Source organism: Biomphalaria glabrata, chromosome 7 (genome assembly GCF_947242115.1).
Source record: "Biomphalaria glabrata chromosome 7, xgBioGlab47.1, whole genome shotgun sequence".
In the NCBI taxonomy this organism is placed as follows: Eukaryota; Metazoa; Mollusca; class Gastropoda; family Planorbidae; genus Biomphalaria; species Biomphalaria glabrata.
The window spans coordinates 1,024,645-1,049,547 of record NC_074717.1 but is presented as its reverse complement, the minus strand read 5'-3'; the positions used below and the strand labels follow the sequence as shown (position 1 = coordinate 1,049,547).

Genomic DNA, 24,903 nt, shown 5'->3' with positions numbered 1-24,903 from the left:
AGAGATCTATCTATATAGATCTAGAAAGATTAGATGATTAGATCTAGAATCTAGAGCCTATGACTGTTCCTATGACCTATGAAATGACTTTTATTAAATGAGTAACAATTTGAGTTAAGACTAGATACAATACAATACATCTACTACTACTTACTACTACTTTTTACTACTAGGAGTAGTAGTAGATCTAATACAAAGTAATACTATAATTTAAATACCGTCGGCGTCTGGGTACCTGATCTTACCACACACAGTCGTGACAGTCTGACTCGAGTATGACAGTATCATTATATGATTATTATACTTCACAGTATAGAGTATAGATATATCTAGTATACTGAGTATACACACCGGTCACCGGGTATGAGGTAACACGTAATAATTATAATATTATATAACAAGATCGAAGATACTAACTCTAAGCTATGATTAATATTAATGATAGATGATTAGATCTATTCTACTATTTCTAGATTCTACTTAATTAATTCTAGATCTAGATTAAATTATAGATCTACTTCATATACTAAAATGACAATTACTTAAATTAGATTTTAGATCTAGACTCTAGACCTAGAAGATTATATTGAATATTCTGTATCTATGTCCGCTATGTGACTATTTCTAGTCTAGAAAAAAAAGCCATTAAAATTATTAGTAATTTGTCATGGTGATAAATAATTTTAAATATCTGTGAAAGTCCATTAATAACCTCTATGACTCTATTTCTATATCTAGACAAGATTCTATTTAATTAACGTAGGTGGTCATGCAGGATACATGCAGAATCAGGTTTCTATATTATTTTAAGACTATGCAGAGATTTACATCTATCTACCGTCAAATGTAACTTCCATGAAAAGAAGGAACAAGAATACTAATACTTGATCAGATCTATAGAGATCTCTTTCCTGCCAAATAGTTTTGTTATAATAAATGTATTTATTCATTCTATTATTTTAAGACTATGCAGAGATTTACATCTATCTACTGTCAAAAGTAACTTCCATGAAAAGAAGGAACAAGAATACTAATACTTGATCAGATCTATAGAGATCTCTTTCCTGCCAAATAGTTTTGTTATAATAAAAATGTATTTATTCATTCTATTATTTTAAGACTATGCAGAGATTTACATCTATCTACTGTCAAATGTAACTTCAATGAAAAGAAGGAACAAGAATACTAATACTTGATCAGATCTATAGAGATCTCTTTCCTGCCAAATAGTTTTGTTATAATAAATGTATTTATTCATTCTATCCCACAATATTAAGCACATACACACTTTTTTTTTTTGTAGCCATGAGTCAGTCTTCTAATGGTAGCACAAGGAGCAGAGGTCAATGGCGTGGAGGCAGAGGACAAGGAAGAGGGTGGTGGAGAGGCTATGGTAGAGGTAGGGGAGGATATTACAGAGGAGGAGGGGGAGGTGGAAGCTGGAGAGGTACCTACAACAACAACAACAAAAATGTCAGAGGAAATCATACTAATGGTAATTATATGTTTGTATGACAGTGTTTCAGGAAATAAAAGAAAATTGATAACAAGTCCTGTGTTTGTGAACAAATTAATAGGCAACTTCTAGAGTTCATTTGATAACTGTAACAACATTGGTCAATCTTGTAAATGAGTATTCATAATGTCTCTGTGCTAGTTCTGTATGCTAGCTCTATATACATCAAATCTGAATGTAGTGGTTGTCATGCGCATCTTCTTTTGGTGCTTCCCTTGGTGTACCATAAGAGATTGTGAGTTTTGTTTCTAGGAACGCGCTTTTGTTGATGTCATTTTGCTTCCTTGCTTTGCTTCTGTTGTGTGCTGAGGCTGGATCTCTTGTGAGATTTTCTCTTCTGTGTTCTCTTCCCCAGTATTGGGTAAATCAGTTATTTACTTTATTAGTCTTCGTGGTGTAGCTCGAAATTCGTTGTTCCTATGATCGAGTGGACGGCGATCTCAAGGAATATGTATTTTCTGAATAGGGACGCAAGCTTGGGACTCTGTTGGAGTCAAGCTTGATTGGTTAGATGGCTGGGTTGTGCCTCCATGGTTTTAGGTTGTGAGCTTTGAGTTGTGACACTGATATTAAGGTGTGGTATGTTATTTTGAATATAACTTATACTAACCTTGTAAAGGTACTATTGATATTACGTCCCGAGACATGACGTTAAACTGCGCTCCTCTTTCCTTAGCACTTTTGGAGCTCAAAAGGGCCCTACTTCTTTTCTATCATTGTGTCTGCCTCCTCTTTTCCTAAGTCTGCCTTCATTGATCATCACACTGTCTCCTTAACTTTAAATTCTCACTACGTCCTAGACCAGTCCGTTTGCCGTGGACTGCGACGGGTAAGGGGGGATAAAGAGATCCTGGTGTTTGAGTGGTGGCTATCTGAGGATAAACCACAACAACACAATACTTTGGCTCCAAGTTCCCCTAGACCTGAGACCCAGATGGCCCGCTCTGGGTCAACCGGCTGGTCATGCCGAGCTACCAGCATAGGTCGTCGACCTATGCTGGAGGGCGGTGGCTGGAGGGTCAATCAGGGAGCTGCTGTATTGGACACATGTCCGATGTAGCAGCTGACTGAGTATAGCACCTGTGTAGCCCTGGCGGGCTCATTCTGGACATCCGAATGGCCCGTCCCCTTGTTGGACTCGATGGCGGGTGGGGAGCACAGGTGCCGAATTAACCAAAATATATATGGACCAAAAAACACACACAAAACTACTTGCCCCAGACCTATGTCTGGGCAAGAAACGACGAATTGACGATAAAAAAGAGGAGGTCGCAAAAAGCTGTGCCACCTGGCCATCATTTCTGGTGGTTAGATGCACAGAGGAGGGAAAAAGCCTGACCAAGTTGAGCCCTTTTATTATCTATAAGGGACTCAAGTCAGTAGTGGGAGAGCCCAAGAGTGTGTCTAAGCTACACAAAACAATGGAACTCCTTGTAGAAGTAGACAGCAAGACACACTCTGATGGGCTTTTAAGATGCAGAAGACTCTGTGATCTCCAAGTGGAAGTCATGCCACACAAGAGTCTGAACACCAGCAGAGGTGTAATCAGCTCTAGGGACCTACTGGAATGTTCCGAGAAGGAAATAGTGGAGGGCATTGAAGGAGTCACCCATGCCCGGCGCATTACCAGGCGCAGGGAGGGTGAGGAGGTCAAAACCGCCACTATTATCCTCACATTCGGAACTAGGACACCGCCAGAGTATGTGAAGGCAGGATACCTACGAGTTCCAGTGAGGCCCTACATACCTAACCCCATGAGGTGCTTCAAGTGCCAGGGTTATGGACACGGCGCGGCAGTCTGTAAGAGGAACACTGTGTGTGCCAGATGTGCTGGAGAGGGTCATGAGGACAAGGGCTGCACAGCCCAGTTCAAATGCCCAAACTGTCAAGCTGGCCACTCAGCCTACTCCAAGGACTGCCCTGTGTGGAAACAGGAGGTTGCCGTGCAGGAGTACAAGGCAAGAAACGGATGTACCTTTAGCCAGGCGAAATCGGCTGTACTGGCCCTACCCAAGGGCCAATTCGGCTTGACAAAGACCTACGCCCAGGCTGTTGCTAAGAAAGGAAGATCCATAGCCACACAGACGGACACATTGACCCCACCACCCCCTCCTCCTCCCCCAACTCAGAAGAAAACACCGCCAAAGAACACACCTCTGAAGAAACAAGAAAGCCCTGTTGTCATGCTAAAGAACAGGTTCTCTGTGCTCGCTGATGAGAGCATGGAGACTGAGCAGCATGTCAAAACCAATACTCCGGGAGAACCCGGAGACATCATGTCTGACACAGGTTCTCCTCAGAGAACCCAGCCAGACACCCCAACCTCTACTGAGTTAGAGGTTGACCAACTCCCTAAGGGGAGAAATCAAAGCGGAGAGGATGCCCGAGGTGAGAGAGGAGGAAATAACCTCCGCTCTAACCAGAGGGATCTCCCCTCTCCAGAGAGAAAGACTTCCCCCAAAAGGGGGTTGTCCTCCTCTCCATCCAAACCCAAGAATAAAAATACCAAGGTCACTGGAATAAAGGGAAACCCCCCCCCGGGGGCCTCCCAAGGCCAAATAGCTCCAAGTAGGTCATCTAGAATAAGCCATGGATTCCAGAATTGTACAGTGGAATTGTAGAGGCCTCAAGGCCAATTACGAGGAAATGCAGCTACTGATGGACTCTGAGACTCCTGTAGCTGTCTGCTTACAGGAAACATTTCTAAAAGATTGCATCAGCTTCCGAAGCTACCGTGCTTACACCAAGAATGTTGAGGATGCAGAGAGAGCATCAGGTGGAGTCTGTATCCTTGTGAAGGATAGCATCCCCCATGAGAGGGTAGAACTACAGACCACACTACAGGCCGTAGCAGCTAGGATAACCCTTCACAAGGTTATCACTTGCTGCAGCCTGTATCTACCACCAGGCGCTCCATTAAACCGAACAGAGATGGAGGACCTATTGAAACAACTCCCCCGGCCTTATTTAATCCTTGGGGATTTCAATGCCCATAACACCATGTGGGGATCCAACAATACCGACACAAGAGGTCGTATGCTGGAGGATATCTTCCTCCAACATGATTTATGCATACTTAATGATGCATCACCGACCTACTTGCACCCAGGAACTGGATCATTCACATGCATTGACCTCACCGTATGCGTCCCCGGACTTCTGGACGATTTTAAATGGTCAGTTAGCAATGATCTACGGGGAAGTGATCACTTCCCAATCATCATTACTAACAATCTCCCTTCATTGGGACGACCTCAGCGGTGGAAACTGAATAAGGCCGATTGGGAACAATTCCAAAAAAGATGCTCTGAGGATATCACAGAAAATATCCTCCATGAACAGAACCCAGCTGATACCTTTGCTAGCAAGCTACTAAGTATAGCCAGGAAAGTTGTACCCCTAACCTCTGCAAATCCAAAACGGCCTAGCAAACCATGGTTTGATACAGCTTGCAAAAGTGCTATTGGTGATAGGAAAAAACGACTGGCTGCATTTATAAAGAATCCTTCCCAGGAAAACCTAAAGCTATTCAGGATAGCTAGAGCAAAGGCTAGACAAACCATACGGTCAGCCAAAAGGAATTCCTGGAGAAGTTTTGTCGGCAGTCTGGATGCCAAAACTTCTGCTAGAGCGGTTTGGAAGGCAGTAAGGCGAATCAAAGGGAAAGAATCAAATGCAATAGGGCATTTGAAAAATCAAGGACGAACTGTCACGTCCCCCAGAGAAATAGCTGACTGCCTTGCATCCTCAATAGCAGAAAAATCATCCACTGCACACTACACGCCAGAGTTCCAAAAAGTCAAAACCAGGGAGGAAAGACACCCCATTGATTTCAGGTCAGAGAACAATGAAGACTACAACAAACCGTTCTCGCTTGAGGAACTGAGGGAATCGCTGGACAAGTCACATGACACAGCGCCTGGAGAAGACGAAATCCATTACCAGTTCCTCAAGCACCTTCCCGAACTCTCATTGGCAGTCCTGCTAGGGGTCTATAACTGTGTGTGGCAAACAGGCGCTTTCCCAAACAGCTGGAGGAAAGCCACAGTTATACCGATACCTAAACCGGGAAGAGACGGCTCTGACCCAGCTAACTATCGACCAATAGCACTAACAAGCTGCATCTGCAAAACCATGGAAAGAATGATTAACAGTAGGCTGGTCTGGTACCTGGAAAGGAATAAAGTGATCTCAAACTACCAGTGCGGATTCCGGCAGGGGCGGACAACAACTGACCACCTGGTAAGGCTGGAAGCTTATATTAGAAATGCATTACTCAGAAGAGAACATCTAGTAGCTGTATTCTTCGATATAGAAAAGGCCTATGACACAACCTGGAAACATGGCATTCTACGTGACCTGGCGCTTATGGGGCTTAAGGGACACCTCCCCCGTTTTGTGGAGGAATTCCTGAAAGATCGAAAATTTCAGGTTCGAGTGGGCAACTCCGCTTCTGACACTCATGACCAGGAAATGGGTATACCCCAGGGCAGCATTCTGTCAGTCACCCTGTTCAACATTAAAATAAATAGCATCATAAATGCGCTGTCCCCTGGCATAGAGTGCTCTTTGTATGTTGATGACTTTGTCATTCTTACTTATGGGAAAAACATGAACACCTTAGAAAGGAAATTACAGTTATGTTTAAACAAAATTCAGGGTTGGGCAAACTATAATGGTTTCAAATTCTCAGACTCCAAAACAGTTAGTATGCATTTTTGTAATCTAAGGGGACTCCACCCAGACCCTGAACTATTTATACACAAAAAGAAGATCCCTGTCGTGAAAACTACAAAATTTTTAGGCCTCACCTTAGATTCCAAATTTAATTTTCTCCCCCACATTAAGGAACTTAGGAAGAAATGCCAAAAGTCATTAAACATACTAAGAGTACTCAGCCATACGGACTGGGGAGCTGACAGAGATACCTTGCTGCTGCTCTATCGGAGTCTAATTCGATCCAAGCTAGACTACGGATCCATAATATATGGAGCAGCAAGGAAGTCGTACCTAAAAATACTGGAACCAATACAAAATGCTGCCCTGCGTCTCTGTCTCGGCGCGTTTCGTACATCACCTATCCCAAGTCTCCATGTGGAGGCTGGAGAACTCCCCATGGATATAAGAATGAAAAAGCTTGCAATGCAGTATATAGTCAAGCTAAAATCCAACCCCACGAACCCTGCTTTTGACTCCATATTTAACCCCACAGAGGTAGAATTATACAATCGAAGGCCTAACGTCATACAGCCGCTGGGCCTTCGAATGAGAGAACCCATCCAAAATTTAACCCCACCCATTGACCAAATCTCTAAAATAGAAACCCCTCAGAATCCTCCTTGGCTAATGAATAAACCCAAATTAAATTTATCCCTCCTTAATTTCAAAAAAGAAAATACAGACCCAAGCATACTACAAGTCCACTTTAGGGAACTGCAGGAGAGCTACGGAGATTGTGGCACCATCTACACAGACGGATCCAAAATGGAGGGAAAGGTCCCGTGTGCCTGCTCCTTTCGGAACAAAACAATCTCCCGTAGACTCCCCGATGGCTGCTCCATCTTTACGGCCGAATTGCACGCAATATTGCTTGCACTTATGGCCGTAAAAGCATCAGAAAGGAGGAAATTTATAATCTGCTCCGACTCCAAATCTGCATTGCAAGCTTTGGGGCGGATGAAGACTGACATCCCATTGGTACATAAGAGCCTGAAGCTGTTGGACCTAATAACAGCCGACCGTAGGGATGTCACCTTCATCTGGGTCCCCTCCCATGTTGGCATTGAGGGAAACGAAGCCGCAGACAGAGAAGCAAAGAGAGCCCTAAATCATGCGGTGTCAGGAACCCAAATCCCCTACTCGGACCTGAGACAAAGTATTGCCTCTGCCACCTATCGAGAGTGGCAGAACCGATGGGAGGCTGAGACTCACAGTAAACTCAGGCAGATTGTGGCGGATGTCAGGTGGCGGCCCACATCTAAGGGTCTGACAAGGCGTGGTAGCACAACCATGTCCAGACTTAGGATTGGCCACACCTACATCACGCACTCTTTTGTACTGAAGAGAGAGGAGCCCCCGAGTACTGTGACTCTCGCCTCACCGTGGAACATATCCTCGTTGATTGCCCCAGATACCAGGATGTCAGGGCGAAACATTTTAGAGCCACTAATCTAAAAACACTATTTAATAATGTCGACCCTGGGAAGGTATTGGGCTTTATTCGGGAAGTGGGGCTATCTACGAAGATGTGATTTCTGAATTTGTGAACATACACTATTTACATTAGATTTTTACCAAATATTTAAATTTTTACTACCTTTACTATTTTAACTGTGAATAGACCTTAATTTTAATTATATTACTGTATAGAATCTGGCCCTTGCTGTTTAGAGAGAGAGTAGTCCTTAAGGGACTGCAGGCACGACATGGCCTAAATTGTGCCGATGTGCCTCAAATCAACAAATAAATAAATAAACTATTGATATTCATTCATTATTTTTGTCTCATTATATCATTAATTCATTAAACCTTTGTTTGTCATATGAAACCTGGTTATCCAATAGTATACGTTGATAGTTGTTGTAGCTGCTATTGATACTCATTTAACAAACTACTTGTTATAATGTTAAACGTGCCAAGGCAGACGAGCCACAGCTTAATCATAACCCCGGCAGAAAGATAATAACCAACATTCAGGTGGGGACCCGGCATACCCTAGACCCCATAAACACCACCTGACAGTGGTCATCTCCTTTCCATTAGGACTAAAACTAAAATATTTAAAAACTCCTTTATCCCACTTTAAGCCAGAGTGTTACAAGGTCATCTGTCGTCACAAAGAAGTACATAGAAGTCCTATCTCATTTATGCGCTGGTTGCAAATGTGTATGTGTTTTGTGGGTGAATGTTGTTTGTATTTTCATCTATATTGTTATTGTTACAGTAGTTAGGTGGTCAATTGTAGTCAAACGGAATTTCCATTTGTTTGGACCAATAAATATTATCTAAAAGTAACAAAGTTATTTAACATTATTTTAAACATCTAGATATATTTATTAGTTAGTACATTGTACTGAACACATAAAATATTAATTAAGCGAAACACATGTATAAGAGCAAACAGGGCTTAGGTAATTAATTAGTTTTTTTTTCTTGAGTTAATTTTCCTTTTAGGACCAATTAAAGTTCTCAGCGCAAAGTTTTCCCCCCAATGTTTATATGGTTTATATCTTGTCTTGCACATTAACCTTTAATTTATGAATTGAGAGCTTCATGAGAGGTCATGAGAATGAATCCTCACTGAGTGTAAAAAGACAAAGAATATTAACTTCCCTTGAGTAAGCTTCCACTGTTAGCAAATAATCCTTAACTGTGCATGGCATAATTTTTTTGTCGACTTTGCTGGTCATCTTAAATTTGAGCATACAATTTGAATTTCACTTTTATAAGGGGAATACTGTAATATTTATTTTACTGTTTCTATTCTATATTAAACAAAATTAACTAAATATCACTAATTAATTAATTAATTGAATAATTTTTTGATTGATTATGTTTTGCTAGGGACAATGAAAAATTGTGCAAAGTTTCGACTTGATCCAAGAATGGGAAGTGGGAGAAATAACAAGTACAAAATATGTACCAGACAGACAGATGGAGTGAGTTAATGTAAGCTTTGTCTAGCTGGTGTCTGACACATTAAAGGAGACTAGTAGTAACATAATGTCATTAAAAATGAGTACTGATTGTACCTGTCTATAGTCTTAAAAAGTTAATTTCCTGTGTATTTCTTTTTTTTTTAACGCATGGAATGGGTTACCTCAGCTAGCCAAGAAAATCAATCAATAAGATTTTACATTTCTAATGTACAAGACTGGATTAACTTTAAATCTGTTGTTCATAAAATAAAAAATCTTATTTTTTGAAGCTTGTTAGATAAAGTTTTTTTCTGATAAGTGCGGTCATCAAATTTTGTCCTATTAGGTCAGTCTAGTAATCCAGCCCATGCTCTTATGGACATGCCAGGACCAAGCTCGGCGAAAGCTCCAAAAGTACAAACCAAATTAACGGTAGTATCTCCATATGCTGGCTGGGCCCTTTACTTCCCAGACCAGACCTACTCTGACCACAGCCCTGTCGTGGACAAAGCCCAGGTGTTTGAGAAGTACTTTGTCAGCTGGAATAAACTGTTTGACTGGGTAAGCCATGATATAGACCAGGGGTTCTCAACCTGTGGGTCGTGACCCCCCTTGGGGGGTCGATTGACGATTTTGCCAGGGGTCGCCTAAGACCATCAAAAATAAGGATTGTTATTGTCTATTCTTCTATTGCTGTGTGTGTCTAGGCGAAGGGGGGGGGGTCGCGGCAGAGTGGGAGATTGTAAAAAGGGGTCGCCGAGCTTAAAAGGTTGAGAACCGCTGATATAGACAATTAGTAATTGAGATAACTGTGTATTTTCTACATCTGCTTTCTAGTGTTGTGCTTTTAAATTTCCTTCATATATTCTGCACACTTGGTTTAACTAAGTTTAATCAAAAACTCTTTAGTTGCTAGCATATACTACCTCTTTGAGTTATTTTTATGTTTACAAATACTGAGAAAGTAATGTAAAGTGAAGTTCCCCTTTCGGACCTGGTGGTTGAAGATGGAAAGATGATGTAAAGGTCATCTGTTTCTATGGCCCACAGTTAACAAGGGTGTCATGTGGCCAGCACAATGACCAAGCGCCTTTACTTTTCCCCATTAGAGCTGGGTCGACCCAGAGGTGCCCAAAGATTCGGAAATTAAAACCCTAATCTTCACCAGGATTCGAACCAGGGACCCCAGTTTGGAAGCCAAACTGTCCTTTCACCATTTACATACATTTAGAATAACCTCTTCTTAAAAAAAAAGGTGAAAACTTTTTACTTTTCATTTAGCTTGTCATATGGCATGGTGGCTGAGTGGTAAGGCGCTTAACTTTCAAACTGAGGATCTTGAGTTCAAATCCTGGTGAAGACTGGGATTTCAATTTTTAGGATGTGTTAAGTTCACCCAACTCAGATGGGTACCTGACACTAGTTGGGTAAAGTAAGGGCGTTCAGACATATTTAACTTGTCTATTTGAGAACAACTACGTATATTTTTTTAAGGGTTTCCTTTCTATTAAACCTAGCCTCAGAAAGTTGTAACAAGTATAAAGAAGACAAAAGCTTATTCAGTTGTTGGCTTGCAGTGCAAGTGCACTTGTGCAAATGTGCATGAAAACAGTTTGTTGCAACTGATTGTGAACTAGAATACGCTTCTTGTATTGCTTTTCTGATCTGACTGTTTAGTTTATGACTTTTACTCCTAAGTCAGCTTTGTGTACTTGACTGAACTATTTATGACTTTAACTTCTGAGTCATGTATCACCATTTGAACTTTTATCCTCAGGATGACATAGAACAGAAGTGTTTTTTCATTATAGACTATAAGGAATTATCTGAAGACTCTAGTGAGTACACAAATCTCTATTTAACAGTACATCCCTTATATAAGTAGCTACACTTCTATTTAACATTAGTAGTAGAGTCAAGTCCCCTTTCAGACATTGCAATTTATAATAAGGTCAGCTGGTTTTATGGCAGGTAGCTAATGTGGGTGTCATGTGGCCAGCACAATGACCAACCATCTTTACTTTCCCCTACTAGTGTGAGGTACCCATCAGAGTTCAGTGGACTCAGGGGCGTCCTAAAAATCCTGAAGCTTAAAATCCTGTTCTTCATTAAGATTCAAAGCCAAGACTTCTCAATTCAGAATCTAAGCATTTTACCACTCTGCCACCACAACCCATATGTAACATTACATAAGAATAAAATGATAATATAAAATTGTATTATGTGTATATTAGCTCATACTTTAAAGCTTAAAATACATTTTGTAATTAGTTATCTATTTGTAATATTGAGTACAACTAAAAAACATTTAAGCAAACTGGCTGTAAAGTAAAAGATAATGTCATTTTTATATCAAAGTTGTTGCTACATTTTCCTGTGATACAAGTTTATTTGTATTCTGCAGTCATCAAAACTCATTACGCTGATCTTGGCGCAGAGCTGAAAGATTTCCCAGAGAAAGTTCTAGCTTGTATGGGATTAGCCATGCATCAGGTAATTATGAGTAGCAGCCCTGTGAGTCCAAGATGTAAGTGCGTATGGTACCCCTCTTGAACCTGTGAACCATGGGGAATCTGTTTCTATAGCTGAGAGTTAGCAAGGGTGTCATGTGGCCGGTACATCAACTAACCACAATTACTTTCCTCAACTAATGTCAAGTGGTTTCAGAGGCATCATAAAAACCCTGAAATTCAAAATCCATGTCTTCACTGAGTTTTGGAGTCAAATGCTTTGCCATTCGGTTACCAGGCCCCCTAGTTCAAGATGTAGAGACCTGTAAAGAATGTTCTACATCAGTGCACAACACATTGTTTTAAAAAAGGGGGGGGTAGGAGAAGACTTACGACTTAGGTCCTCCCGTGCAGTTCGGCACATTGGACGGCAAGCTGTCTCCACAAAGATCTGTCTCTGGTAATGTCTGAAGCCTGCTCCCACAAGGTGTCCACTGTTCTGAGGTCCTCCATGAAAGTGTGGCACCAAGTTATACGAGGACGTCCCTGTTTGCCCTTTCCTCGTATTGGCCTCCATGTCATCGCAACTCTTGGTATCTGTAAGGAGAAAGGTTTACTAAAAACATTTTTAAAATGATAATTTTTAATTAAAAAAATTATTTTTTTTACTGTTTGATGCTCAAGCAGGTTGTTTTTATTTTCAAACCTAGAGCTCGAAGAGCCTTCAGCTCAGCTCTTAAGACGTTAAAACGGTTCCATATCAACATGGCTGACATCATTTATTATTTGCTTCCTTTTTTTTTTTAGTAATGTTACCAACTCTGTTTTAAAAGATTCCTTTTTATATTTTATTTTGTTGTATCACTTTGAAGATAGTCACCCACAAACACCAACAAGAGGCAGCCAGTATCCTACAAGAACTGGGCGGCCCGGTGGAAGAGGTCAATAACTATTGTGCTCCAATGTTATATCCCAGGATAATCAACTTTGGATCACCGCTGGCATTGAAACATTTCAAGGCCAATGTCTATGGTAATTTTTGCTTGACTATTTTTTACAACGACAATGAATCGGGGCTTTTGTTTATACTTCCTTTCTAGTTGTAAGCATGTGACCCAAAAAAAATGTGTCTATCATGTAAAAAGAAAAAAAGATAATGTTTTTATTTCAGAGTTGTTGCTACATTTTCCTTTCAGACCTTGTGAGCTATTCGGTAGACGATGTAAAAGGTTATCTGTTTCTGTGGCCCACAGTTTACAGTGGTGTCATGTGGCCATCGCAATGACTTACTGCCTTTACTTTTCCCTAACTTATGTCAGGTACCCATTAGACTTAGGTGAACTCAGAGGCACCCTAAAGATCCAGAAAGTAAAAATCCCATGATTCAAACCCAGGAAACCCGGTTCAGAAGCCAATTGCTTTACCACTCAGCCACTGCGCCTCCATTTAGCTGTAAACATGTTACGAAATCTTTTTCAGCCTAGGCCAGTTTATAACAAGGTGACATGTAAAAAAAATGTGTCTATCGTGTAGTTGTTACGCATAGACTGGCATCTTTCTCACTTTAAAAAAAAAGTAAAGTTCCTCTTTCAGACCTTGTGATCTATAGGCCAGATGAAAGAACAGGACACACACCACTATTAAATTACCACCTGAACAAAATAAACTCCACACAACTACCCCTTTGCAGACACTGCGCCCACCCCTTTGAAACCGTAAACCATATCCTCTTTGAATGCCCCTCCCTAATTCACCTTAGGCAGACCCTACTTCCACTAAAGCCCAACATAACCAACACCCTGAACAGCAGTGCTGAACAACTGAAGAACACAGCACACTTTTTATCCTTGGCACAGTCTGCAAAAGAGCTCACAGCTCAGCAGCAATAAAGCTGGCTAGAAGAAGAAGAAGAAGAAGCCAGATGATGTTAAGGTCATCTGATTCTTTGGTTAACGAGCAGGGTGTCAGCACAACGATTAACCATCTTTACTTTCTGCTTTTGTTCTACAAAGTAACTATATTGGAGTTAAAAAAAAAGATAGGTATATTACAGCCATCAAAGTAAATTACAAAATTTTCAATTAAAACTACAAGTCAAACAATGTATCCATATACAGGTATACAAAAACCTTTTTATCAATATGGATTTATTTAACATGCAGTAGAATGTATGGTGCTAAACTGTATGACACTAATTACATTCAAGAATAACATTAGACCTATCATAATAATAATAATAATAATCTTTATTGTCCGTATGGAAATTTGTCTTTCAATTTGTGCATTACACCAAACAAAACCTTGTAACTAGAAAAAAAAACAAAATATACATTCACACCAGATTCACTCATAATTTACATGTGAAAAGCTTATATCAAATTGTTTCTATTTAATGATTTGATTGCCAGGGGAACAAAAGAGTGTTTGTGTCTGTTTGTCTTTGCTATTGGTGTCATGTATCTCTTTTGTGATGGTAAAATCACAAAATTCTGACCCAAAGGGTGATTTTTTATTTCTTGAATCTGTTTAGCTTTTTTTTATGGATGTTTTTCTCAAACAGCTACCCAAATGGGTTTTGTTTTTTGCCAATGACTTTACCAGCAGCATTTAGGATTCTATAAAATTTATTTTTATTTTTAATGCATCATGGAGTATTTATTAATGAAGTTGGTGTATGTGTTTGTGTTCCCAGGAAAGTTTGTTAGTGTGAAAGGAACTATTGTCAGAGTGAGTAACATCAAGCCATTGTGTATTCAACTGGCCTTCCAGTGTTCAAGCTGCGCTCACATACAGGTAGACAAAAACCTTTTCATCAATATGGATTTATTTAACATGCAGTAGATTGTATGGACTGCTAAACTGTATGACACAAAACTATTTCCCTTTTTGAAAATTACTTTGGCTTAGAGCAACATTTCTCATGTTGTTTGTTTTTTTTAGATAGTCCTGGCAATTGTTTCTTTATTTTTCTTGATCAATCTCAGCATTATATGGCATATCGATGATTTACAATGTTAGAAACTCTGTATAGGTCAGTAAGTGGAGTGTGTAGTTGAGAGGCCTAAACCTTTCGGCTACCCATCAAGGGGCATCGAGTTCTAAATCTGTCTCGAGCTGAGTTTTTATTTTGCTGAGTGCCTAAAGGCAGCAGTGAAAAACCTTCTCCCAGATACCCAGTTCGCCCGCTGATCCACAAAAAGAGCTTGGACCATAACACACTGAGCATTAAAATTAAACATTCAAAAATGTTCTTAAATTAAATCAACTCTCACTAATGATAATAGAAAGCAGATAGAAAAAAAGGGGAGCGGAGTAACTGGCCAGTAGGTCACTTGTGGTGCAGTCACATTCCAACATGCTGAAGAGGTGAGAATAACAGAATGGTCTTGATGCATATTGTCTAGTGTTCAAAAGACATGGATCTGTCTAAATGTCCTTAAGTTAAATTAACCAAGCTCTTGGTTTAAGGGTCTAACTTGTTGAACTAAGCAATATTTACCAGTCTAAAAAACATTTTTCACTAGACTGAAAACTCCAGAACGAAAGTAATATCATTTAAGTATTTGTTGTTATATAAGAATTTCTTTACAATACAAATTTTTTGCTTATTATTTTTTTTATAGGCTCATGCTTTACCAGATGGAAAATATACCATGCCAACAAAGGTAAGGATTTCTTTCAGCTTTTCTTACTTCTGTCTAACAAAACTTTGATCTTGGGTTATTTTATAACATAGCTATGGGTTTAACATTTCTGACATAGAAGATGTACACTTTTCTGGCCTGTACATTGGACTAAAGTTTCAAGACTATAATGGTCCAATACGAGTAAATCCTCTTGTATGTCTCTACTTCTTTAGTGCCCAACGGATGGTTGTCGCAGTAGAACTTTCCTTCCTTGTCGCAGCCACAGCCAAACTGAAACTATTGACTGGCAAACCATCAGGTATGTCTTTTTGAAGCTACCTTTTAAAATATGTCTGTAGATATAAAAGCTGTTTATGTATATATGGGTTTTAATGTTCTCTCCTTATAGGTGTGCTGTAACAGTTTGTTGACTAAATGTTATTATTCATGTCAGAGTGGATGTTGGGTCAATAGCTTTATTGAGTGTCACAAGAAAAGCCATATCAAAATTATCTTAAATTTAGTTTCATTAAAACACATCAAACTTTTTATTTGTTTTGTCTAATGAAATATAGACATTAGTTCCAAAAAAGAAGATGATTATGTCCTACGCCTGTTCCTAGGTCAATCTAATCATGCTCGTGTTTTCACCTTCTTGACCCAAGGGTTAACTGTAGGCCACAGAAACAGATGACCTTTACCTCATTTGCCCAATAGATTGCTAGGTCTGAAAGGGGAACTTTACTTTATTGTGCTTTAACCACATAACATCATGTGTATTAGAGATGTTGGAATGGCTTGACCTAGTTCAAGGCTTACTTTATCTCTTTACTAACAAACATTTTTTCTTTTTCAAATTAAATAGTTACAAGCAGATCTTTGGTTTTGAGAAACGTGGTTGTATCAAAACTCTTGGTTATCTTGTGTTGTATCTATAAATTGTAATACATTTATTTCGGTGCAATGTTTAAACACTGCTATGGAAATAAAGCCATTGAAAAAATGTTTTATTTTTGGTTTCAGAGTGCAAGAAATCATGTCGGATTGTCAGAAGGATGCTGGGAGAATTCCTCGAACTATTGATTGTGAACTGACTCGAGACTTAGGTCAGATAGTATTTTGTTCATTGTTTTGCTTGTATTGGATCTCGTAGATACCGGTAACTGAAATAGTCTGTTTTAAAAACAGTCTTGGATTTCATAAGCACTTTTATAGTGTCAAGTACATGTGGATTATCCCTGTTGCTTGTGTTTGTTCCACTCTGTTTCTTAATGTGACTGGATTTATTTCATCTGGCTTATCCTTGTTATTTCTGTGTATGTTCTGTATCTTATTGGGAGTTAACTTCATGGCTCATAGTGTTGTGCTTGTGTATGTTCCATTCTGTTTCTTATTGGGAGTTAACTTCATGGCTCATAGTGTTGTGCTTGTGTATGTTCCATTCTGTTTCTTATTGGGAGTTAACTTCATGGCTCATAGTGTTGTGCTTGTGTATGTTCCATTCTGTTTCTTATTGGGAGTTAACTTCATGGCTCATAGTGTTGTCCTTGTGTATGTTTCATTTTGTTCTTTAATTGTTAAATGACTTTAAATGAAGTTAAACTAAGTTATCTTACTCAGTTGATGCCTGTGTACCTGGTGATATTGTGACTGTCACAGGAATAGTCAAAGTAAATAGTGTGGATGAAGGTAATTTAAGTTTCACTTTGAAAACTAAATAATTAGGGCTAATTTTTTTCGTACCATTAAAAAAAAACGAAAGCATATTTAGTAGCTATTTGTAGTTCATTAACTAATCAAAGCAGTAAACTCTATTATTCTATTTCAGTAAAAAAGAAAAAAAAGTTCCCCTTTCAGGCCTTGCGATCTTTGGGGCAGATGATGTAAAGATCCTCTGTTTCTGAGACCCACATTTAACAGGGGTGTCATGTGGTCAGCACAATGACCAACCGCTGTTAGTTTTCCCCAACTAATGTTAGGTACCCATTCAAGCTGGGTGGACTCAGAGGCGCCTAAAGATCCTGAAATAAAAAATCCCAATCTTCATCAGGATTCAAACCTGGACCCCCAGTTTGGAAACCAAGCGCTTTACCGCTCAGCCATCGCGCCTCATTCTATTTCAGTAGCCTCCCAATTATTTTATTTTCAACTGGTTGAGAATTCCCACTTTTCATAATAATTAATTATTTATTCTATTAAAATCTTGATTGAAATATTTTCCTAGTTGACAACAGTTCCTCTTTTATTACTTAATAATATCCATTGAAATAGTCTCCAAGTCTGTGGATGAGGAATGGCAGATGTGTATTTTAATTATGATTTATTCTATTAAAATGTTAATTGAAATAGTTTCCTAGTTGATAATAGTTCCTCTTTTATTACTTTATTACTTAATAATATCCATTGAAATAATCTCCAAGTCTGTGGGTGAGGAATGGCAGATGTGTATTATAATTATAATTTGTTCTATTAAAATGTTAATTGAAATAGTTTCCTAGTTGATAATAGTTCGTCTTTTATTACTTAATAATATCCATTTACATAATCTCCAAGTCTGTGGGTGAGGAATGGCAGATGTGTATTATAATTATGATTTAATCTATTAAAATGTTAAATGAAATATTTTCCTAGTTGATAATAGTTAATCTTTTATTACTTAATAATATCCATTTAAATGATCTCCAAGTCTGTGGGTGTGGATTGGCAGATGTGTATTATAATTATGATTTATTCTATTAAAATGTTAATTGAACTAGTTTCCTAGTTGATTATAGTTCCTTTTTTATTACTTAATAATATCCATTGAAATAATCTCAGAGTCTGTGGGTGAGGAATGGCAGATGTGTAGAAATGCATGAGAAACTGGATGGCTGCCTGGTCGTGCAGTTTGCGCGCTGGACTGTCGTTCGGATTTATCGACGGTCGAGGGTTCAAACCCTGCCCGCTCCCATCCCCCGTCGTCCTGCGGGAGGTTTGGACTAGGAAGTAAACTATCTTCAACTCTGAAGGAACATCCGAATTATGTAAAACATTTTACAAACAAACTCTTCCATTTGTAAAAAACATCAGCTTCAAAAGTAAAGATACAATACAAATATGACATGCCTCTGAAATAAAAAGAAACGGCAGAGAATATATAAGTGCAATACTTAGTTCTAATTATAATGTTCTAGTTGCTTGTCTAGGTCAAAAAAAATTTTTTTATTGTAAAATTTTATTTGTTTAGAAAATGCTGTAAAATCTGCGTTGCTTTTAGGCGCTCAGTAAACACAAATCTGCTCGAGTTGGGTGTTGAACATTGAGCCCCCCTTGATAGGTAGCCGAGCCAAGTTCAAGCGTACTTAGCCCCACACATCCGTTGAAACATGAAATATTAAATAAAACTAGTATGAACATTAGCTTATATCTAAATTTAAGGGAAAGAACTCTAACAACCATAAACTGTTCCGTCAAATGGATGAATGTTGTCTCTATTACTTAATTGTACAGGTCGAGGTAAAAATAAAGACAAGTGCATGTTCCTGCTCTATCTCTATGGTAACAGCATCAACAACACTAAAGGCAACAAGAAGGCCTCCGATGAGGAATCTGGTTCAGGCCTGGCCATGGACTTCACGATGAAAGAATTGTATGCCATTCAGGAGATTCAAAGTCAGGAGAACCTCTTCAGACTGCTTGTAGGGCAAGTGTCCTTCACCACTTTTAAGTTTAACACTTTTATAACAATAAAAGGAATAATGTTGTAAGTTTCAGCATTGTTGCAGATTCTGGGTTCTATCTTAATTTAAGTAGTCTTTTAATTTTTTTATATAAAAATATTTCAAATTGTAGTCATTTAGTTTTTTTTGCTAGTATCTTAGCTCGATTCCAATAAGTACTGAATCATTATGTTATCCATTCTTTAGGTCGCTGTGCCCAAGTATCTTTGGCCATGAGGTAATGACCGCTTGATTGACTTTATTGACTTAACATGCAAAGGTTTAATGTCCAACATGTAGAAACAGGTTATTGTTTAAAAAATAGATTTATTGACGTGTTTTGATTGTAACAATAGAAATAGAACTCTACACCAATTGACAGAAAAGTTATGTTTCAATATATAACTTTTTTTAAATTCTCGACTTCTGATAGCCTTAATAATGATTAAATTGAAATTATTTGTTTGTTGTTTTATTTCATCTTTGAAATACTCAATAATCTAAAGACATTATATATATATATATATGTGGGAAGCCTGGTCGAGAGGCTAAGTGCGCTTAAACTTGGCTTGTCTTGGCTACCTAGAAGGGGGCTCGAGGTTCGACACCTGACTCGGGCAGAGTTGGGTTTACTGAGCGCCTAAAGGCAGCACGGAAAACCAACTCCTAGATAGCCCCTGTCCCCCCCACCACCCCCACCAGTCCACAAATGAGGTTGGACCAAAGCGCTCTGAGCATGCTATAAGCATGAAAGTAGCGCTATATAAAAGCTATAATAATAATAATTTATTTATTTATTTATTTATATTTACATATATATATAATGTCTAAATAAAAATACATTGTGTTTGTGTAGATGGTGAAAGCAGCTCTGATTCTTTGCTTGTTTGGCAGCAGTCAGAAGTTCACAAGCGACAAGGTAGAGTCCTGTACTTTACTAATGGCTAGGTAGAGTCCTGTACTTTACTAATGGCTAGGTAGAGTCCTGTACTTTACTAATGGCTAGGTAGAGTCCTGTACTTTACTAATGGCTAGGTAGAGTCCTGTACTTTACTAATGGCTAGGTAGAGTCCTGTACTTTACTAATTACTAGGTAGAGTCCTGTACTTTACTAATGAGCATGCTATAAGCATGAAAGTAGCGCTATATAAAAGCTATAATAATAATAATAATGACTAGATAGAGTCTTATAGAACATTATCAAGCCATTAAGTAACCTATAATAAAGACAGTTATTTATTCAAACATATAGGTCTATAAAGTGAAAAAAGTATAGGTACTCATTTCAGACCTTGTGATCCATGAGGGGGCAGATGATGTGAATCTCCCCTTTTTCTATGGCCAGCACAACAACACAGCCGCCCTTACTTCCCCCATGTAAGTTAGGTACCCATTAGAGTTGGGTGGACTAAAAATCCAGAATTTCAAAAATTCCAGCCTTTACCAGTATTCAAACTTGAGACTGCTAGGTTTAGAAGCCAATGCTTTACCACTGGGCCAACACGCCTCTTCCATAAAGGGAAGGTGAAGTAATATTCCATCCTCTGTGACCAGCAGTTAAAAAAAATGTGTGTCTAGACATATAGCAGGGTAAACTCTAATGTTCCTAAGTCTAAGACAAACACATTTGAACATAACTCTTGAATTAAACAGCCATCCTCCTGATTTACATTATTTCTGCTCTATTCAAAATGCCATTTAATATTATAGGATCATCATTTGTCAACATCATCTGATAAATTACCCCACTATTTTAAAGTTTATTTATTTTTCAACTTGTCAGTTAAAAAAAAAATGGAGATGTTGATTAAATCTTCTTCTAGCCAGCTTTATTGCTGCTGAGCTGTGAGCTCTTTTGCAGACTGCCAAGAAAAAAAAGTGTGCTGTTTTCTTCAGTTCAGCACTGCCGTACAGGGTGTTGGTTATGTTGGGCTGTAGTGGAAGTAGGGTCTGCCTAAGGTGGATTAGGGAGGGGCATTCAAAGAGGATATGGTTTACAGTTTCAATGGGGTGGGTGCAGTGTCTGCAAAGGGGGAGTTGTGTGGAATTTATTTTGTTCAGATGGTAATTTAAAAGCGGTGTGTGTCCTGTTCTTAGTTGGAAAATTGTAGATTGTTCTTTGCGGGGGGAGGAAGTTAATACTGTCCAGTTTGTTAGGCGTTGTCATTTCTTTGTACATGGCTCTGCCTGTGTTTCCTGATGCCCATTGGTTGAGCCACTCCTCTTTGTGATTGTTGACTAACAGTGAGGTAGTTAACAGGTCTATCTGGTTGTTCCATAGATGAACCTGCCTTTGATTGCTTATCTGCCTTTTTATTTCTCATGATGCCTATGTGTCCAGGGATCCACTGTAGTGTGATATTGATATTTAATTTTGATATCATCTGATGGATTATCACAATTAGTGTTGTCAACTCTCTTGGGCGGTTTGAGGTGCTGCTGTTAAGTGCTTGCAGAGTAGATTGGGAGTCTGTAAAGACAACAATATCTGATGGTGGTTGCAATTTTTCATATAATTTGTTTTCCACTGTCTGTAGTGCTATGGTAATTTCCTCGATTTCGGCTTGAAAGTTTGAGCAAATATAACATTAGAAAATGAATTTTTTGTTTTAACCGAAGCATTGTTTGTGATGTTCATTTATTACTTTAACTTAACAATGTTTGTGATGTTTCTAAATCTGACAGAATCGTGTCCCTGTGAGAGGAGATCCCCACCTCTTGATAGTGGGAGACCCAGGTCTTGGCAAGAGTCAGATGTTGCAGTCTGTAGCATCAGTGGCACCTCGAAGTGTCTATGTCTGTGGAAACACTACCACCACTTCTGGTCTAACAGTAAGCAGTCAAACAAGTTTCACATTGAATTTTTGTATAATCTTTCTTTATATATCAAACTAGTTCAATATATGAATGTTATTAAAAGTTTCTATTAAAAATAGTTTGCTTGAGATGCACAAACACTCAGACCACATCAAGAACAATCATTTAGTTAAAGGGACATAATCTATTAGATAAGGCTTAGAACTGGATGATTGTACTGTAGAACTGCCACATCATACGCATCTCGATTTTAGTAGTGCCAGATATTGACTTGACTGATGTAATTATTAGAATAATTTAATCTTTAAACAATACTGTTGGCTGAATGGCTTTTATAAAAACATATAACAGTGCAAGTTCCTGAACCTCAAAAACTTATTAGTTCTGATTATGAATGCTTTTCTTCATTACTTAGACTAAAATGTTTAAATCCAGTAATCTGCAAGTCTTTACATACATTGCAATGTCCCAGTGCTGAAGGAAATATTCTTCTGTCTCCCTTTAATTTCAGTAAAGTGCCATCACTAGATTGTTGTCTTTCAATAGGTTTAAACTATTTTACTCTTTAAATACATACAAACTAATATAGAGATGTTTCAACATTCCACTGGTCAAATAAAATTTTGATCATACATTGGGCTGGAAACATAGATGCTTCTCTGGTAAAGAAGCTCTACATTCATTCATGAGAAATCTGATTTTTTTTTTCTTAGTAAAAAGCAGCAAATAATTTGTAATAATCAACCTATGTATATATACTCAAACCTAGTATTGCACTATTGTCAAGGCCAGATTGACCTATAAGCAACCCTCTATTTTAGGGCTTCCAAGAAATATTTAGTACTGACTTAGAATATCTAGACCTATGAAAGGCCCCAAAAGAGCCCCATATCTCTTATCTTATCTATTACAGACGTTACTTCAAAAAAGAAGATAATTAAGTCCTACGCATTGCATGTATCAGTCTAGTCATGATGTTAATCAATGACTTAAACTCTGCTAAGTCGTTGGTTTTCCTGGCTCATTCAGGCAGCCCATTTCATTCTCTAATGGCACTAGGGAAAAAGGAGCACTTGTATGGATTTTAGCTTATGGAATAAGAAATGTGCCTCTATCTTTGAGTCTTTCTGAGTATTTCATTAGGTTTTGTTTTTCTGTTTGTAAGTTATAGTTTAGCGTGTTATGTATTATAGCTACTTTACTTTTTATTCTTCTCTCCTGAAGTGTCTCTGGTGATTTCACTGATGGTGTTACTCTAATCAAATTGGTATATTCGTTTGTTATAAATCTCACAGCTCTATTTTGTGTCTGTTCTAGTTTCTTTGTTTTCTTGAGTTGAGGGATTCCAAACAGAGGAGGCATATTCTAATAAAGGCCTATCTAATGTTAAATAGCATTTTAGGTTTATGTTTTTGTTTGATTTGTAAAAACTCCTTTTAATATCTCAAATAGCTTAGGTCCTTTTCGAATCTAAAAACAGCACTGACTATGTGTTAAGACTGTTTCAAAGTGACAGTGAAATAATATTCTGGAAATGGGCTCTTCTTAGCTGCACAGCTTATGACATTGAGAATATCTTTTAAAAAGGGATAAATTAACAACTCAGTTTAGTTTCATCCCATTGATTCAATCGCTGTATCAGAAGCTGAATTTTTTCATACTTGCCTGTGATGTCTGTTGTTTTTTTCAAGTCTTTTGCATAACTATTGACCTTGCCTTGTATAAGTCTTGCATTAGATTTCTGCCCACTGTTGTATTTGGGTAGTGTTATGGCTTCAGCTATCACAGAACATGATGTCTGACTGGATATCATTGTGTATAATTGTGTGCCTCTCTGTCCTCAGGTGACTCTGTCTAAAGAAGGGGGCTCAGGAGACTATGCTCTAGAGGCTGGGGCTCTAGTACTGGCGGACCAAGGCTGCTGCTGTATTGATGAGTTTGACAAGATGGGGGCACAGCATCAAGCATTGTTAGAGGCCATGGTAGATATTTCAATTTTTTTTCCTTTTACATATTTCAGTTTTTGGGGAAAAAAAAAGGGGGGGGGCATGGTGGCTGAGTGTTTGGTACTTGGCTACTGAACCTGGGGTCCTGGGTTCGAATCTCAGTGAAGACTGGGATTTTGAGTCCACCCAACTTTGATGGGTACCTGATGGATACCTGACAATAGTTGGGGAAAGTAAAGGCAGTTGGCCATTGTGCTGGCCATTTGACACCCTGACTCAAAGGAACCCTAAAGATCCAAAAATTCAATATCCCAGGATTCGAACCCAGGACCCTCCAGTTCATCTCCCGTGTGTTTAATGACTATCAGTTTAATTATTTTTGAAGTCTCCCATTTTAAACAATTGTTGATGCAACTATAAGGCTTAAAAAAATATTTTGAATTCAAAGTTTTACACCTGTAAAGGCTATAGTTTTAAATAAATTAAATTAAATTATGGCTTTTATAGCATGCTCAGAGCGCTTTGGTCCAATCTCAGTTGTGGACCAGTGGGGGGAGGGGGTATCTAGGAGAAGGTTTTTCCGTGCTGCCTTCAGGCGCTCAGTAAACACAACTCTGCCCTAGTCGGGTGTCGAATCTCGAGCCCCCTTCATAGGTAGCCAAGCCAAGTTCACGTGCACTTAGCTTCTCAACCATGCTTCCCACATGGATACATGGATATACAAAAGATAGTCTTTATATAATATTATATAATTTGTTTTAAATAACTGTGGATGTAATCAAAAGACTTATTAAAAAATGTGAATTTAACTATTTATATCTATTGCAAATGTGTCTCAGCGTCTTGAATCTTTATTGCTGTTATGATTAATTGATTTTGATTACCCTACTTTTCTTGCCCACTTACTTGAAGAATAGAGTAGATTATTAGCAATGGGAGAAACTTGTTTACCCGGTATATCTTTTGTTTCCAGGAACAACAGAGCATCAGCATAGCTAAAGCAGGCATTGTTTGTAGGTATGAAACACTTTGTTTTTAGTCTTTAACACAAAAGAGTTCTATCCTAGATATATCCTGTCTATTTTACAAAACTGGATCTGTTCTTAGTTTAGATGTATCTTGTCCATCGTCAAGAAGCCACTAATGAAACTTTTTTTTCCCACAATATTCTGTTGATTACATAAATATATATATATGTTTTTGACTGTATTCA

The 24,903-nt window shown here is 38.4% G+C and overlaps 1 protein-coding gene across 1 annotated transcript in view; it reads left to right on the top strand.

The window, feature by feature from the left end:
- LOC106050291 (DNA helicase MCM8-like) overlaps nt 1-24,903 on the top strand; it is a 37,531-nt gene that overhangs the window by 117 nt on the left and 12,511 nt on the right. Inside the window, exons 2-17 of the mRNA XM_056036391.1 lie at nt 1,304-1,495; nt 9,500-9,714; nt 10,931-10,991; nt 11,558-11,646; nt 12,476-12,635; nt 14,296-14,396; nt 15,227-15,268; nt 15,463-15,548; nt 16,253-16,335; nt 16,850-16,918; nt 18,719-18,911; nt 19,135-19,165; nt 19,784-19,846; nt 21,613-21,759; nt 23,589-23,726; nt 24,664-24,707. Coding sequence (XP_055892366.1) covers nt 1,306-1,495; nt 9,500-9,714; nt 10,931-10,991; nt 11,558-11,646; nt 12,476-12,635; nt 14,296-14,396; nt 15,227-15,268; nt 15,463-15,548; nt 16,253-16,335; nt 16,850-16,918; nt 18,719-18,911; nt 19,135-19,165; nt 19,784-19,846; nt 21,613-21,759; nt 23,589-23,726; nt 24,664-24,707 — 1,712 coding nt within the window. The 5' untranslated portion in view covers nt 1,304-1,305. The remainder of the gene's footprint in view (nt 1-1,303; nt 1,496-9,499; nt 9,715-10,930; nt 10,992-11,557; nt 11,647-12,475; nt 12,636-14,295; nt 14,397-15,226; nt 15,269-15,462; nt 15,549-16,252; nt 16,336-16,849; nt 16,919-18,718; nt 18,912-19,134; nt 19,166-19,783; nt 19,847-21,612; nt 21,760-23,588; nt 23,727-24,663; nt 24,708-24,903) is intronic.